This window comes from Pithys albifrons, chromosome 3 (assembly GCF_047495875.1).
Source record: "Pithys albifrons albifrons isolate INPA30051 chromosome 3, PitAlb_v1, whole genome shotgun sequence".
Lineage (NCBI taxonomy): Eukaryota > Metazoa > Chordata > Aves > Passeriformes > Thamnophilidae > Pithys > Pithys albifrons.
This window is the reverse complement of record NC_092460.1, coordinates 50,852,114-50,870,301: the sequence shown is the minus strand read 5'-3', so window position 1 is coordinate 50,870,301 and position 18,188 is coordinate 50,852,114. Positions and strand designations below refer to the sequence as shown.

Genomic DNA, 18,188 nt, shown 5'->3' with positions numbered 1-18,188 from the left:
GAAGTTGGAGATCAGAATAAAATTCTTTCCAGAGAGAGTAATCAGGCATTGGAATGGGCTGCCCAGAGAGGGGGTGGATTCCCCATCCCTGGAGGTTTTTAAACTGAGATTGGCCATGGCACTGAGTGCCATGATCTGGTAAAGGGACTGGAGTTGGCCCAAGGGTTGGACTTGATGACCTCAGAGGTCTTTTCCAACTCAATCGATTCTATGATTCTCTGATTCTATGATTCTAAGGATGGCCTTGATGCAAGCACCACCAGGACAGAGAGGTTACAAAACTGATTACTTTGCTTATGCCTACAGCTTTTATTACTGAAGTGAGGTGTTCCTTAGGCACGCTACATGGTCACGATCTTTGATCTGGGAGCCAGCATGCTCCAGAACTTAAGGACTACCAAACACTAGTTTTCATCTGAGCTTAGGTTGTGTGTCAGCATTCCTGATCCCAGTTCTATTACCTGTGATTCTGGCTGTTCAGGTCCCTGCCAGGTAACAATACTGCAGTTTGCACAGGACTTGAACAGGATGAAAAGCATTCAGGGAACTTTACCATTCTTCAAGAACATTTGCTCAGGCCTTTAAAATAGCAGCTGCGGCATAGCTGGTACTGCTCACAGATCAGTGCTGATGGTGAATTTTCTACTTCTTAACCATTAATCTCAAAAGAAATGGTGTAGAGCTAGAAAAATTGCAACTCCTTCTTTCATGGCTAAATATTCCAGGATTGGACACAATGCTGATCTGTACTCTGCAGACAAAAACTACAAAGCTGGGAAAACCACAGCAAAAAAATTAACATACTGCACTGGACCTGGCAGGGAAAGGGCTGAAGCAGCTGCCAACATCTTTCTGCACATCTGTACTGTGATCCTTGGGGTGCAGAACCAATGGGAGAAGCATACACAGGTCTTGACTAAATTCCAAATGAAGCTCTTAGCAGGTGGTTGCCTTCTTCCAGTCCCAGAAATTTGAACTAACTCAACAATACAGTATAGAAATGTGGTGGTAGGGAAAAAAAACCCCTCCCAAACGTGAAAGGATGTTTTCCAATCTACCAGCTCTCCAAAGCATGAAAGAATCACAAAGAAATGATCTGGGAACCAAAAGGCCCATGTGTCAGTTACCTGAAATATTTCAGTATCTTTTGCAACATCATTAGTGAGGACAAAGATTGTGATTTCCACTGATGGATGAAGATAGCAAGATATGTGAAAAGCCACAGCGAAACAGAAAACAGTCCTGTCTATCCAATTTTAAGATCCTGGGAACCTTTACTCCGCTAGTATGATCCTTTATCCCCATGAACAAAGCCAAAAGCTCTGTAAAAGCTCAAATGGCTGTGGAATGTTTCAAATGCTGGCTGTTATGAACATTACCTTCTTCCTATTCTTGCTAAAAAATATTGCCCAAATAAACCCTCTACTCCAAAGGTAAAGCATTTTCAGAGAATAGCAACAACTACCTTTCATCTGCATTTCCATAATGAAGGCTACACTTAAGAGAGGTAATAAACTACCACCCTAGGAAGGCAAACTCACAAGGAGAGCAGGGTCATATACACAGCCCTGCAGAAGAAAACCCCTCAAGACAATGGCTCTCCCATTGCTGGAAAAGATGGAAATAAGCACAGGGCTTACTGACGATCTCAGCAGCTTAACTCATGGCTTGTCTCATCTCCTCAGCTTCCCCTTTGAAATCACTTCCTCAAGTAAAGATGGCAACAAGAAAAAAATCAGTCTATTTCTTCTACAGGCTGAAGAGGAAGGAAGACAGAGGGAAGAAGGGAGCAAAGAAATTTTTCTAAAAATAACCCAAACAAACAAGAACAATAAACCAACCATGCGGTGGGGAACAGAGCAAGGTGTTTGATATTAGAATGCCCAGAGCACTACAAGCAGCATCATAAGCATACATGGCAGCAAAGGCCTACAGCTCACAGGCAAAGTGCTATCTTAGAAACTCTCGAGTTGTAACTTTTTAATTTCCTGAGGCCACAAGTAAATAAGGTCAAGGGGAAAGAATAAAAGATGGCATTTGCCATGACGCCACACTTGTTCATCACTGTTCTTCATGAGATGAAGCCAAGGCCAAGGACTGCACTAAACATCAATTACAACATCAAAGAATGGTGGGAAACATCCATAATGTGTTTCCTCTCTGAAGTACTCCCACTACTAGGCAGGGTGTTGCACTAAACAAGACCCTGTGATGAAAAAGATGTAGGTACCACTGTGGGTGGACCAGGATCTACAGAGTCATCAGGAGGGCAGCCAGAGAAACCCTCCAACATGTCAGACAGTCACAGAGAGAAAGGACTGGAAGTGCCAGATGTAGTCAGATGAATGCCCTGAATGTAATTTTTGCAAAAGCCTCTTCCAGAGGTATCTCATCAAAGGCTTTTTGGGAAATGCCAAGTGTCTTGTCTTTTTCTACTGTTGGTGAATTTGTTTTGAGAAACAGGAGATGCACAGCCTTCCTTTATGTAACTGCCTTGTCACCTGTGCCTGCTGCCATTCTCACTGCAGCAGATGCTCACTCAGGGGTCCAACTGTTACTTGGACAAGATTTAAGCCCCAAAACACCTTTTAGGATTCAGTTCTACCTAGTAATCATTTTGATTTATTTGGCTGCCCCCAAGGGACAGGCTTCCTGGTCTACAAATTATAACAGCACATGTAAATGGATCATCTCACAACACCCTGGTCCTCTTTTCTGTGTCTCTGAAGAGGCAGAGTAAGTACATGCACAAGTAAATGAAAACTTCTCAGTACTCCCAAATCACTCTCCCTCTCACACTGGCCCTGGGCACACACTGGAAGAAACTCAGGTATACACAGCATGAGCCAAGTCCCACTCACCTGAATATTGCTGCAGCAGCCAGACCTTGAGCTCAATGAAACTATGAGCAAAGTGGCAGCTGTCCTCACGCAGGCAGCCGTAACGCACCTCATGTCTGCACACATCGAACTGGAAGTGCTCTTGGAACTGGCGGATCTTGGAATATTTCAGGGAGGTGGAACGCACAATATGGACCAGACATCTGCAGCCAGGCCAGAAAAATATAAAGCACCAGAGGATCAAGCCCTTCTCACATCTTTCTTACATGTGACATCCGGATATTTTACTGGGCAGACAAAGGGCACAAGAAAATCAGCTCTGGGAGAGACAGATTCCTTCTGGGAAAAGCAAGGCCCTGTCCTCTGACCCTATCAAGCTTGGGTAAGTACTTTCAATCTCCTCAGCACATGCTGAGATGATGCTCTGCTTTAGTTCAGAGATCAGACACATTTCAGAATATGCAACAAAGATACCAAATCCTCTGGCTGAGCAAGGCCCTAAGTCTCAGGTTGCCAGGGACCAGAAGGAATTGTATAACTACTTGACATGTTTTTTAACTTGTTTTTCCTACATATTAATTACCAGCCAGTCAGAAACAGGATCCTGGGCTAGAGGATCTTTGTTTTGACCTTTATATAAAGGCCAAACTGAAAGGCAAATTAAGTCAATGGAAAATTTAGTAGACTGACACCAAAGGGCTTTGTTGATGCCTGAAATCCCTCAGCAACAACAGCAAAAACACAGGGTGAAGCCCATAGTGCTATTTATTATGCTTTGAGCTGTCCTATGATTGGAACCCATGGGGAGGAAAGAAAGAAAGAGACCAGGGCCCTGGAGTTAAACTGGCTGGACTTGTGAGAAATTGTTCCCATCAGCACAAAAAAATTGTTCACTCACTTGTTGTCATGGAAACTGTGTTTGGCAGAAAGGTTGGAGCAGACAGATGGTGTGTCCTTGGTCCCCTTGCTGATAATCCGGGGTTTGCTGTCAAAGCAAATCTGAGAAGAGAAGAATTGGCATGCTGGGAAAATCTTAGAGAGCAGTGAACCAGAGCCACTTCACTTGGAACAGGAAGAAGAACCAGAGCCAGTCCATTCTAATGTTCAAAGTTAGAAAGAAGTCTGGTGAAAACTTTGTGGTAGGGCTTTAAAATAAAGCAAGTGAATTTCTGGAAAAGCTTCCAGACAACATTTTTTGGCTTATTCTCAACAGTATTTTCCATTGTGGTTGGAAAAACTTTGGTCAGAGCTACATATTCTTTTCCTGTTAGCCAACAGAGCAAGAACAAGGGGGAAATGATGGGGAGGAGTAAAAGAATAACCACTTCACAGCAAAGAACATGTCCCTGTACATGTACTGCCAGCGTGGGGAACTCTGTGCTGCACAGCATCAAGACAATATGAGACAATTCTCAACTGACCAACTCCATCTCTCTGCACAGACATCAAGTGGGAATTTGCTGCGTTACAGAGTGCTGATTTCTAAAGTAAATGGGGCTAAATTAATTCAAAGCAGTGTCTCAAGACAGAGGGAGAAGCAGGGGATCTTATGAGGCTGTGAGTACTTGGTTCAGCAGCAGGGCTGAGGAGGAAATCTACTTCTCCTTTCTCTTGCACAGCTGTGTACACTGCTGACTGCCCTTCTGGGACCAGGGCACTGGCTGGGACATAGAGAGTCATAGATGGTCTGCACCTTCAACATCTTCTTGAAGAATGTCCAGCGTTCCTTGACTCCTTTGCTCTTCAGGACTGCCTGCCAAGTGACTCTGCCAACCAGGCCCCTAAACAGGCCAAAGTCTGGCCTCTGGAAGTCCAAGGTGGCAGTTCTGCTGAGCCCCCTCCTTACTTCTCTAAGAACTGAAAACTTTGTGAGTGCTGTGCCCAGGACCATCCCATCATCTACCAGTCCTTCTCTGTTCACAGACAGCAGGTCCAAAAGGTGCTTTCCCTAGCTGTCTCCCTCACCAGCTGTGTCAGGAAATTATCTTCCACACACTCCAGAAACCTCCTAGATTGTTTCCTCTCTGCTGTGTTACATTTTCAACAGATTCTGGTAAGCTGAAGTCCCCCACAAGAACAAGGGCCAGAGACTGTGAGACCTCTCATTTTCTTATAGAATAATTTGTCTGCCTCTTCACCCTGACTGGGTGGTCTGTAACAGAATCCCACCATGGTATCAGCCTTGTTGGCCTTCCCCCTGATTCCTGCCCACAAGAACTCAACCCTATCACTGCCATCATTAAGCTCTGGACAGTCAAAACACTCCCTAATATACAGGGCAACCCCACTGCCTCTCTTGCCTTGCCCATCCCTCCGGAAGAGTTTACAGCCATCCCACCATGTGTTCCTGGTAGCAACCATCAACATATCAATGGTCCAGATACATACTGATGAGATGATGAATGCCTGCCCCCTCCCACGAGCTCTGTACCTCACAGAGGAAGGTGAAGATGCCCTGATGTTCCTTGAGGAGCTTGGCAATTGTGAGGCTGCTCTGCTTGATCCCACCTAGCGGGTCAAAGAGGAGGTCACGGTTGAGGGTCCCCTTCCTCTCCTCCGTCCACACGTCGATCTCTTCCTGGTGGTACGCGAAGGTGCAGTTATCCCCGTACTTACAGTCCTGCTTGTTAAGCATATCTACAAAGCAACAACAGCACACACCACCACACAGGCAGGGCGGCCCAGTCAGAAACTAAACTCTCTCTTGTCTCCTCCCACTGCCCATGCCTCTCAAGGAATTGAAAGCAAGAAAACAGAGCTGAAGAAAAAAGACACGACATCTCCCCACAAGCTTGTCTAAAGACATTGAGGAAAGTTAATGCAAACTAATGAACGGTGACAATCTCAAGCAATGTCACTTTTGGGGAAACCATCTCAAACCAGAGGCCAGCTTTAATTCAGTGCCTGGCCAGGCCAGACCAGAACATGACTTAAATAACCCCTTTTAAAGCTAATGCAGATTAAGTTCTCCCATAGGCCCAGCACTAAAGAGCCCTGTTACCGTGGCTTTTGCAGTCTCCTCATCTCATTAGGTAGTTTGTAATGACACTGCCTCAGGGACCAGTCTGGTCCTGCATGTACGGTGGGATGGCTGGAGCAGAGCAGGTAGAGAGTGCTTTTCCCCAGGCAGAACCACTGCCCTGCCATGGGGCAGCTGGGAGGAGTGGGACTAATGTGAGCACTTGTATAGGAGGCAGGTTCTCAGTAAAGCCCATGTCAACAGGGCAGCTCTGAGAGCCTGGCTGTCCATTGCACCTCTGTGCCTTTGGAACTATTCTGCTCCACCACTTTAGAAGCTCCCTGCTCTCCACAGCATGGCAGCTCGTTGTCTTTCACTGTACCGAGCCACCCAGTCTATAGCCTACAGGAGACCTCAGAGCTTGCAGGCAGTATCAACTAGAATTTGCCTTCCAGCCTCCCCTGGCACACAGTGAACAGCCCCTTCCCAGCCACCAACTGCCCCAGATCACCTTTGCACAGGTAATAGGATCCAACAAAGTTGGTTTTGGTTGGGCGAGGACGGATCCTCTTCCAGGTCTTATCTTCTGAGTTCTTCAGCCTGCCCAGCAGGATGTCCCGCTTGCACTTGTGCTCCAGGCCTTCCCGATAGGTGTAATCGCCAGCCTTGGGCCCTGCAGGAGAGAATAATCCTCTCAGCCTGTGGAAAGCCAGATCCTAGCCCGGCCCAGTGCTCTGGTGGCAGAGCAAACGCATCACCTGTTTTAGGGTAGCAGATATGACAGGCTTGTTTGAAGACGTGCGTAGATGCCAGGGGGTTCTTCACTAGCAGGGCTGTGTTGGGCATTACTGGTTCTGGCTGGGACAGCAGGTGCTCTGTGACCTTGGGCACAGCTGGGTGACTCACTCCACCAAGGCTGACCTGAGCAAAAATGCATGTACCTCTCTTTTCAGCTCTGCAACCACCTGGGCAAGAAGCCTTTCTAATCTGCTGCCCTACTCCAGTCTCTAAGTCTCTCTCCTGTTTCTCATTTCCTCTCTCACCAAAGTGTTCACATTTGAAATGACATTTCCAAAAGAGCTGCATGCAACTATTTCAAAGAGAACAAACACTGTGGTATGTTCACTTCAAAGACAGGCCTCTCTCTGTTGGTAAGGAACCTCAGTGTCCTATCATGAGCCACAGAACAAAATGCCCCCTTGCTCCTTCCCATTCCTTCAATCACGATAAGCTCTGCATTGAAACACTTTCAGTCCTATCCCAACCCAAGAGAAAAACCAAACCATGTATCAGTAAATCTTCAGGGGGATTGATATTGATGTTAATAGGGCTAGCAGATGACACGAACTCAAGAATAATTCTTGCTCCAAGCTTGCTAAGCACCCCCTTTTTCTCCAAAACTGGAGACACAGGCCAAAGGCAGAACAGTGCATCTGGAGAAGCCTCCTGATGGGCAGAGAGCAGCAAAGAACCTCAGTAGCCTGAACTTAAAGTTGGCTTACTCTGCCCCATCCTTCAGCATTATGTGGCTGCCAGATACAGTGGAACACCAATCTCCACGATCCCCTGCTGACTCTACAACCAAGGTCACGCCATGTTTACCTTGGCAATATGCAGTTACAGACAAAAATGAAGATGGAACAAACAACTTCCTACTGACAGGGGAAATCTTTACCTGCCTTGCCACAACACTGGAGACAATGCTCACTGGGACAGATGGAGAAGAGGAGCCCAAATTACCTACATCACCCAAGCCAGTACTACCTTGGCTCCAGAGCACCCTGGGATATCAGCACGGCGCAGTAGCTCACTCACCACAGGGGATGGTTTTTGGCTGCCAGGTGGATGTCGCAGTTCCTGAGAGCTAGTTTCTTCTGGGCAAAGAAGGGGAAAAGAACCCCAGAAAACAAAAACAAACATTTCACTTTCAGAGGCTCTGCTCACAGAAAGACAAACAAATGCTTACTAAATCAGTTTTCTTTATTTAGTTAATATTTCGGTCCCCAAAGCACCTGTCTAGACTTGGAAAAACTCCAGGAAAGGCCTTCTTGTCCCACATATCCTACTGAATCCAACTCTGTGCTGGTGGGCACTGGCATTCACAAGGTGGCAACTCAAAGGTAACTCAATGCTGAGGTGAATGTGAGTGTTGAAATGCTGACTTGGCAATCTCTGCTGTTCTCAAAATACTTTTGCTGCCAATATACTGCAATACTGGGGACAAGTTAACCAAGAAGAAGCCTGCCTTCCCTCCAGGACAGAAAGGGACTTAGTCTTTGCCCACCATCCTCCACAGCTTTTTATCTTGTGACATCAGAGTGCACAGCCCCATTCAAGAGGACACTCACTGCTCTGAACCCGGAGATTGGAAAAACCCACCTCGGCCCCCACCATTCTGTCCAGCACAAGGTCCTGCATCATCTAAAACAGTCACCACAATTTTGCTCACTTTGTGCAAAATGTCAAAGAGCCATTGAAGAGGGTGGAGAAATCATGATATAGTCCAGCAAATTGTGCCAAGGGAAGTGTCCTGGACACCAAGCCACATTTAAATCTCACCACTCATCATTATACAGCTTGGTGTTCCTTTCTCCTCTTTAAATTTCACTCCATGCACATACTGGTTGTCTGGGATTATACACCCACAGCCTTTCTCATTACTCCTGAGCTAAATAGAGGCGGTTGCTTTGTCCAAGACAACTTCCTGTCCTCCTCTACATTTATATTTCTGTTCTGCCACACCAGCAGATAAGGTTACATGATGGATGTCCTCAGCACTGAAGGAAATAATTTTGGCATGCATTCACAGCTAAAGCAGCACAAAACTCCATCACTCTGCACCTACCAATGGCAAAGGAATCCAAGGCATCCAGTGACCCTCTGCTTGTCCCAAAGGAGTCCAGGGCATCGAGCCGTGTGTCCGTGTAGGGAAGCAGATCCAGGGAATCCAGCGAATCTAGAGTGGAGCCACCACTTCCTCCTGGTGGGGCCTCAAAGGCATCCAGGACAGAGGAGGAGGAGAGCTGCTTGGTGGGATCCATCACCAGGCCAAAGGAGGCGGGTGGCAGAGGCGTAGAGACAGGGATGCTGGCTGTCACGACTGGAGGCAGCAGCGGAGTCCCCCCCGGAAACACAGGAATCAGCTGGGGCATCTCTGTTGCCAGGTTGGTAGGAATGGTGCCCTGGACCAGAGACTTCAGGGAATCGGGAAGGAGGAGAATAAACAGTACATTAGGAATGAGGAACAGACTTAAAACCAGTGTCCTGGTTTTGGCTGGCACAGAGTTAATTTTCTTCTTAGTAGTTGGTACAGTGCTGTGTTTTGGATTTAGCATGAGAATGTTGATAACACAGTGATGTTTTGGTTGTTGCTAAGTTGTGCTTACTCTAAGTCAAGGACTTTTCAGTTTCTCATGCTCTGCCAACAAGCAGATGCACAAGAAGCTGGGGGAGAGCACAGCCAGGACAGCTAATATGAACAAGCCAAAGGGATACTTCATACCACAGAACATCATGCCCAGTATATAAACTAGGGGGACTAGACTGGGAGTCATCGATTGCTGCTCAGGAATAGGCTGGGCACTGGTCAGTGGGTGGTGAGCAATTGGATTGTGTATCACTTCTTTCTCCTGGGTTTCATTCCTCCCTCTCTCTCCTTTTCTATTAGTATTTTTTTATTATCATATTTTAGTTTGTTTCAGTTACTAAACTGTTCTTATCTTAAGGCACAAGTTTGGATTTTGGGGTTTTTTTGAATTATCCTCCCCAGTGGGGAAGGGGCAGGGGGGAAGTGAGTGAGCAGCTGTGTGGTACTATGTTGCTGAGTGGGGCTAAACCATGACAAAAGAGAGCAACAGGCTCCCACTGAAATTTGTGCTGTACTATCTGAAGCAAAAGGACACCAGGCAGCTCAATCAACCCGGAGACTTCCCACAGACCTTCTGATCTACCCATACTGCAAACAGTCTGGACCAAGATCTCTGAGGAGGTGTTGGACTACCCGAGCTCATCAGTCTGCAAGGTAAAGCCCTGTGCTGGGCACTTGAATTAGCTCAGGCTGGGAAACAGTGCAGCTGAGCACACACAGCACTGAGGGCAGGGTAATGACCATGACTCGTGGCACCTCTCATCAGGGCCTTTTGGCTCAAGAGGGATTCAACGTGCATATCATTATATTGCTTCCAGACTCAAGTTGGCTCACATAACATCAGCAACATTGGCAAAAAAAGTCCAACATAAGTATGAATACAGATTGTCTCTGCAGCTCCCAAATCTGTTCCAAGAGCATAGGCTGAATGCAGCCTGCACAAAATACAAGATTAGAGCATGCCCACTGTATAAAATACATCCATCGTTCCTGCTTCACCACACTAATTTCTACCCTCAAGCCTGCTTCAACTCCACACCATCAGGGGCCAGGTGAAAGGACATGTCAGGGGAAGGCTACCTTGGGTACCTTTTGAGAGGCAGCTCCATGAAGCTGCACATGACAAAACAGTCTTGGAGAAGGGCTCTTTAGATACTCACAAACTGGTTGCAGAAATAAAGGAAGGAATGAATGGGTTTTGCCAGAGGAAGAGCTAGGAGAAGGGAATTACAGAAAGATAGAGAGAGAAGCAGCACACATATCCTCATGCTCCAAGGACCTATTTGGAACAAGAAGCAGGGAACCCATGCAGTGCCCACTCTTACTAGAGGGTATGGTGACCCTTCAGCAAGGGAGTCCAGGAGGGAGTCCAGTTCTTCCCCAATGATGTCCCCATCTGTGAAGTCCTCCACACTCTCAGGCACTGGCAAGGGTACACAGTCTGGAGCCGGGAGCAAGCTGGCAGCAGGAAGCGAGGTAGGCAAGCCCTTTGCATCTGAGTCAGAGGGCAAAGGGGCCAGCCCCTCATTCGCAGGGATGGAGGTGGCCACAGGAGCTGGGAGGCACTGCAGGTCCATAGGGCAGTCTGTGATGACAGAGAAACAGAGCCAGTTACCAGGAGAGACTCTTGCAAGAGGCAAGCAGAGCAGAGCCTGGCAAAAACAGTACTGTACAACTCCATCAAATCACAAAAACTAAGTATGCCAATATTCCAAGAGGAGAGGCTCTAGTCTGAAGAGTACTTGCCCTTTTATTTTTGTTCCCAGCCTCCAATGGCCCACCAATAGCTGAAATACATTCTAAGGGCCAGTGTCCAGTCTGACTGTTGGGATTTGCCAAGCATGTACAGTAACCAGAAACAACACAAAACCTGTAGCTGACAGTTACTGAGTTCACTATGGCCAGGACTAAAGGCCAGGGGCACATAATCCGATTTCTCTATAAGCCGCCACCTGGTGTTTTCTTTAATGTTCCTCAGTAATTCATTTGGCAGGGATCACCGTCTTCTCTGCTCCTTGGAGTTTTGATATCCCAGTTGAAAGCTTGCTTATTCACACACACTCTCTAAAAACCCAGGCATCCTAAATGGCAGAAGACAAAACCACAAGGTCTTGATGGGAAGAGTCAGAGACTGAGTGCTCAGATCACATTGTGCTATCAGTGTGTCTCCAAAAATCCCCATCAGACTCACTCAGCTGTCTCTACCCAGGTAAATTCCCTGCTCTTGAGTCCTTCCTGATGTCCACAGCTGGGAAGTGGCTGCCCACATTATCCCTCAACACCTGAACTGCAGACATCCCCTTGGGAACTTGTGTGATCCAGGACTGGGACAGGAGAGAGGCAGTGATTTTTCCTAAGGCTTGTTCCCTCTCCAGGACATTACTGAAATGGCAAGACATTCTCATCATGCAATATAAACCTCTGTTAAGTGAAGTTAAGTTACAAGCATATATTCTTCAAAGAAGAGCATTTTATTCTCAGAAAAATTAAAGGTTAAGAAAAAGGAATTCAGATGTTAGCAATTTGGAAAACGCAGTGTTACATTTGCAGTTCTCAAACCAAGCACCCAAACTACCTTAATTCTGCCCCTGTGTGGATGTCCTGGAATAAAATAAAAGAAATAAGACAAAGATGCTACCTTCTCCATCCACATCCCAGTGGCTGCACTGTAGCTGTGACTGTCTAAGGCTATGAGCAAGGCAAAGTTTGGAAGGAGAGACAATAGCTTTTATTAGAATGACTGGTAAATTCGGGAAAGAAATTCGACAAACTTCAGAGACATAAAACTTGATCCAGTAAGAAATACTGCATCCTGTCTGTACCAGCTCTGCTCGCTCAGCCCCCACAAAAACTCAGCCCCCACAAAACCTCAGCCAGCCCCTTGTAACTGGGACTGGGTGAGTGAGCCCTGTTACACTGCATGTTCAGTGACCAAGGGATGTGTGGGTGCCTTTCTTACACAGCTCAGCAAACAAGCAGTTCCAGCAAACCCCCAAGTCCTGAACAGAACAACAGCAGAGACAACACACAGAGGCAGGCCCCCTTATCTGTAATCCCACCAGGAGCACAACACTGCCCCCTGCAACCTTTCTTGCAGTGTTTGTTATGAGTGGTCCATGCAGATGGACCACAGATAAGGTCACTGAGAAGGCACCAGAAGCCAAGCCATGACAAAAGGCAGGGAAAGCAGGGGAAAGTGGCAAGGAACAGACACAGGTCCCTCTCCACATCTTCAAGTATGTCACTGAAGTAAAGCACATGTACGTTATGAAATGTAACACAAGTTTTCAGTGCCGCACCTGAATACATTTCCCCCTGGCTCTCAAAGGAAGGCTATGTGTGTCCTTAGTTTTGCAGCTGCCCCTCAGACCAGGCTCAGCTCCAAACCCATGCCCCCTTTGCGATGACTTCGCCCGGCTCTTCTCCCTTTGGTGCAGAACCCCCAGCCACGCTCGGAGCCAGCCAACCAGCTTCCCTTGGTGATGGCCTCATGGCTGGCAGCTCAGCCAGACTCCCCACAGTACAAAGGAGTACAAATGTGCCTTCACGCTTTTCAGATGTTTAAATCTGGAGTACTGTCAAGATCCCTACCGAGGCCAACAAGAAGTTCAGAACACGCTGGAAGGGATGGAGACACATGCAGTGGGGAGCAAAAGGGTTCACAGTGACAGGGCCCCAAAGTACCCAGCAGTTCAGACCTTCTCTGAGGAATGAATGAGGCCCTCCAGGTTCTATTCTGACTGGGAAGGAAAGAAAAGAGGCCCTTGCACATTTTACGAGGCTCCAAACCCAGAAAAGCTACATGCACGACCAAAAGGCAGAGAATAACATGGGACCTCCCACAGCTCAGTGCATGTGAAGGACAAGGAGAAGAGCAGAGACCAACAGGTTCCACTACTTGCAAGAGGCAGAGGGGAGATGTTCGCTCCCCTCTCCCTGACCACCCAAATCCTATCATTCCTTCAGCCACTTCCTCCCACCCTCCTCTGTCCAATCTTTTTTTCTATCACTCCTTTCCCATTCCTGCTTTCCTCAGGACACCTCCTCTGCTGACCTTACTCACCAGCCACAATACTCCCATTTCATGTACTCTCCTTACAGAGCTCATGCACCTCCTGCAGTCACCTAATGTTTGTTCTATTTAAAAAAAAAACAGAACAGGTTTCTTTGATGAGTAGCTCACACACACACACCCCTGCTGATTTCTGCCCCTGCCATGACACTAAGCCTCACACATTATTGTAAGCTCAGTGAGGGTCTTGTCCATACACTCCCATGAAACGAGTCTCTCATAGCAAGCACTCCCACTTTGCAGCTTCTCTGGCCATACACCTGTCCGGCCCAGAAGGGCAAGTGCAGAGCCTTTAAAAGCCCAGTTTCCAGCTTCACATCCCAAAACATGGGTGAGTGCATTAGCTGGTGAAAGACCATACTGGGCCAGATCTGAGCCATGATCTCTGCAGGACAGGGCTGAGTTAATCAGATGACTTCAAGCAAAACCTGGAGAAAAGGGCTTCAAGAGTTTGCATCTCAAAACCAAACCAAACCAACAACAAAAAAACCTTGCTAAAAAAAAGCTTTGAATCTGAAACTCTCAAGGCACCCAGCACCCACAGCCCTCCTGGTGGCACACCACTCTCAGGGCAATGAGATAACACATAATTCCTGTGTTTTTGAAAAGATTTCCTAGCCTGAACTGCAGCAAAGGTGGCATGCTGCTCTTACACAAATCCTAATCAGATAAAAAGCTTACTGGATGCAGTCACTCTGTAGTCAAGAGTCCAGTTCATTTTAGCACAGCAAGATAACGTGAAAAACTCTCCTTAATTCATGGATCTGGGTCTCATGATCACATGTAGCATTCAGCTACTGAACTGGCACTTCGTGGAAAACTAACATGTTTTCCCAAGCACCCCAATGATGAAATCAGTTTCTTTCTATAAAAAGAGCCATTGCTACTTGCAGTGGTAAGTCCTCACACTAACCCTCACAAACAGAGCTACCTTACAAAGGAACAAAGAGGGATATGCTCAGAGGCACAAGTTCAATGCTCCTGCAGACAACAAGGAGCAACACATGTAGCAAGCCTTTCTAGAGAGTTATAAGGTCACTTGTTTCCTGGCACAAGAAATGCAACTCTGAAAACCTTCCTTCTGCTCCTCCTGGGTGCCTAACCCTGAACTTGGCTCTCCCTGTGTCCCTCCCAATTCCTTTTGTTTTCAGTTCCTCCACCTCAATGTCTTGGAGTACAATACACACTCAGAGCATAAGCAGTGCCTACAACCTTCACTTTATCTGGACTGTTTTGTCTGGCAGCAGAGTTTCAGAAGCTTTGCCAAGTGCAGCTTCAAGAAGGAACAACTGCAGAACTGTGTATCTCAGCAGACCCTTTTAATTCCCAGATGTGCCTCTCACTGGGCTTGGCCTTTTCTGCAGAGAAAGCATTCCTGATTTCCATCACCTTTCCCTCTTCCTAGTTATCAAAGCCAGGAGTGTGCAGAAGAGCCAGAAATGCAGGCCTGCCAGCCTGGTCACATACCTTAGTGAAGCCACAAAAATCTGAGAAGAGGGATATTTTTACCTGTTTCGATGTCATCTATCGAACCCAATCCATTGGAAGTAGTCTACAAAGAGGATGTAGGAAAGGGAAGAGAAAGATACTGTAAGAAATTCATCTTCAAACAGACATCCACACTTCACACATGAGACTCTTCACTACTCCTAAGTGCATATGACCCCTTCTTTTCCTTTATGGTCTCTTTCTGTGCTAGAGCAGTAAAACCAATGAACTTTAATCAGCCATTTATCCAAGAAATCTTCATTTTTACCTTCAGCAGTGTACAAACTCTTTTGCTGCACAGAATACCATCCCTGCACAATATCTAACCATGTGAGTAAATCCATACATAGTATATGGCTTTCCATTTGTGGATGAGAAGGCTGTGTCCCAAGTCCCAGGACACATCAGCCCACGGGAGATCTGATTAGTCTGATCTTACACAATGTTCCTTTTCTTAGTTTCACATATTTTGCAATCTAAAACCACAAACTTTTACAACAAACTCATAACAGGAAAATGTTTCCGCCAACACAGCTGCTGACTTGGAGCTTCAGGCAAGGAATAAATTGAGCCCATATTTTACAGAAACATAAACAGAGGTAAGTATGTGAGCCTTTCTTTGGCTTAAGCTTAAAAAGGCACAAGTAAAGCATTTGCCTTGAGGTGTTGTATCTACTACAACAGTTTCTGCACCACTTTCAATTCTTGAAAATGAGGCACAACTATTAAAGAAAGCTGACTGGTTTCCCTCCAAAGGTGTGAAGGCAAGTCACTGAACAGTGAGAGGTAAACTAATTCTTTAGTATCCTATCTTATTGTACAAAATTACAATGTTTATAGTTTTGTTTATTTTCTTTAAGAAGCAATGTGAAGTACCAAACAGCCTGTCAAAACAGCCAGTTTTGGGTTTTCTTGCCCAGTGGTAGAACAGGAAAATCAGCAATTTCTTATATTTTACCTTTGTGTTTGTACAGTGCACTGCCCAGCTCAATATCCCAGGATAATACAAAGAATGAATAAACTGTGTATGTACCTTGCTCAGTACATCACAGGACTTAATTCTGTATGTTTCTTCAGCAGTTGCACTTTCTCAAGTTTTATGTAGCACTGCTGTTAACTATATAAAAACTTTAAAACAAAAATTTATTTAAAATGCAATAGAAAGCAGTCACAATAGCTAAGAAAAATAACCATTTTCAGTCATCTAATTACTGACATCAAAAACACTGTCACCAGAAGTATTTTCCAGTAAATTAATTTCCTTGGCAATATTCCTTAAACGTGGAAAACACTAATTAATACAGTTCAATGCTAAAAGACAGTTATAAATCTGCATGTCAACAAAACTGCAAAGCATTCTAGTAGCACAGTCCATAAAGAGTAACAACCACAGGATGCAAACTCCACCTGGTTTGACGAATTGGTTGACGTGCCATTACTGAGTAGCGAGAATGTTTCCAATTCCTGCTGCAAGGAAGAGAGAGGTCTTAAAGCAGAATTCAGCCCATGAATGCTCATAAACTACGTAAAGCTGAGTTATGATACAGTTTCCTTCCAGGCACTACCTCCCAAAAGGCTGTGACACAAGGGTGCACATTTCTTAACACTGAAAAGGGACATAAATTTGTTCTGTACACCTCAGAACATCCAAAAAGCTTCCCTGAGGGACAGAAGGTTGTTTCTTTTCATTAAGAAATTACTACTTTGGGAATGCATTACAGCACTGAAATGAAGGCTGGAAGTCAAAACAAGAGATCACAAAATTATCAAAATACCAATCACTAAATTTCAAATAATAAAAAGTGTATCAGAGGTTTTAATTTTTATATTTCTAATATCTCAGGGGTTTTAATTTTTATATTTCTAACATCTCAACTGAATAGCATGACAGTAGCAAAAAAGGTTTTTAATTGTTATATTTCTAACATACACATGGTTTAAGCCCATATCAACTGAGTAACATGACAGCGGCAAAAAACGTGGCAAGGCCAACACAGTGAATAGCTACAAAAAGTATTTTTGCATTAAACTTCCCCTTCTTTGAGACAGAATCATTTTGGAGCGTTGAGAGCTGCTACAACAGAAAGGATTTTTTTAGGATAGGCAAATCACATGTGAGCTTTGTCAGGGAAAGGATTAACATGTTACAGCCAGAATTACCCCATAAGCTCCCTGCAGATTTGATGCTCGCCAATCGCTCCACCTCATGCTACAAAGGTGCCCCCTCGGAGATGGAACACTCCGCTGATGGAACACCCCACCCCGCCCGATGCGAGTGCGAGCAGTCAGCCTCCACTACCAGCTTATGTTCCCTCCCCCGAGAACAAATCTGTGAGCAAGGCAGCTTCACGGCAGAGTGCTAGCAGTGGCCTGACGCCCTCTAGCTCCATCGCAGGGTACACATTTAAATACCTACAGCACTCCAACTACAGCAGCAGTTCTTGTAGAGCCAAGTTATGGATCCAGCCAATGGCGTCAAGTAGCTGGGCCCAGGACTTGTTTTTTGCCTCCTCTTCTGCCACCCCAGCAGATGGGTACCTATTACTCTCCTAAAGTCCAGGCCTCTCCCCCACCACAAAAAAATGTATGCAGGCCAGCAGCCTGTTAGAGGGTTTGCAGGGTGGTGTACATGAGTCTGTAACTGCAGAGCAGCACCTCCCACTTCTGCAAAAGTAAATCTGCACGTGCCAAAGGACAGCCTCCAAGAAAAAAGAAGTCATACCTGAGGTCTTTTGTATGCTTTTCGAACCCTCAGCCCCAGCTTCTGGGCAAGTTCCTGTCCGAGCTGTGTGACGCTTTCGTCCTGGAGATAAAAACCATTGACAGGTCACTTTCAGTTTTGTGGCACATAGAATGAAATAAAGAGGAATGCAATTATGCACACTGGGTGCACCAAGGAGCCTCAATCTTAGACAGCAGCAGGGGGACAATTTCCAGAGCAGCCCTACAAGAGTGCAGGCAGACCTCAGCATTCTTGTAATTCAGTCCTGCCAAGATGCTGCAGTTGCACCAAGGGCTGTGCCATACACTCATTGAATGTTGCAGAAAATCAGAATCAAATATCTGCTTCCAAAAACGCACTCACTCTGCAAAAGTAGGGTTCATGAGTCCTGCTGGCAAGATGGCTGGAGAAGCTGCCAAGGCTGGCTGCTGGGGACTGATACAGCTTTTGCAAGGTCTCCATGCCTGGGAAGAAGCCTGCATGTCTTCCCTCCCTACCAGCTGCAGAGTTAATAATCAGTTTTGATATGCAGACTATATTCACTAGCCTGTTTTACTTGTTTGTTTGTTTCTTTGTTTATAAAGCTGAAACCAAGTCTCAGTTTCCAACTTACTAGCTTGAAGGCATTTTCACTGTCTTCAGCCCCAGTTAAACTGCCTCAGCTTAGTCAAGCAGATCCTTTATCTTTCCCATTGGGTGCCATGTACCACCCTCCTTGCACTGTGCCCATGCCCACTCAC

General features: G+C 46.0%; 1 protein-coding gene across 4 annotated transcripts in view; it reads right to left on the bottom strand.

Annotated features, from left to right (window-relative positions):
- Window positions 1–18,188, bottom strand: part of ZC3H7B (zinc finger CCCH-type containing 7B) — a 48,040-nt gene that overhangs the window by 17,572 nt on the left and 12,280 nt on the right. Inside the window, exons 6-16 of one of the 4 annotated variants that reach the window (XM_071551850.1) lie at window positions 17,449–17,529; window positions 16,134–16,193; window positions 14,748–14,790; window positions 10,492–10,751; window positions 8,645–8,993; window positions 7,615–7,670; window positions 6,558–6,720; window positions 6,311–6,472; window positions 5,272–5,477; window positions 3,739–3,839; window positions 2,862–3,043 (exon numbers count right to left, since the gene is read on the bottom strand). In XM_071551850.1, the coding sequence (XP_071407951.1) occupies window positions 2,862–3,043; window positions 3,739–3,839; window positions 5,272–5,477; window positions 6,311–6,472; window positions 6,558–6,720; window positions 7,615–7,670; window positions 8,645–8,993; window positions 10,492–10,751; window positions 14,748–14,790; window positions 16,134–16,193; window positions 17,449–17,529 (1,663 nt within the window). Of the gene's footprint in view, window positions 1–2,861; window positions 3,044–3,738; window positions 3,840–5,271; window positions 5,478–6,310; window positions 6,473–6,557; window positions 6,721–7,614; window positions 7,674–8,644; window positions 8,994–10,491; window positions 10,752–14,747; window positions 14,791–16,133; window positions 16,194–17,448; window positions 17,530–18,188 lie in introns of all 4 variants that reach the window. The other 3 variants (XM_071551851.1, XM_071551848.1, XM_071551849.1) reach the window with 3 other exon arrangements.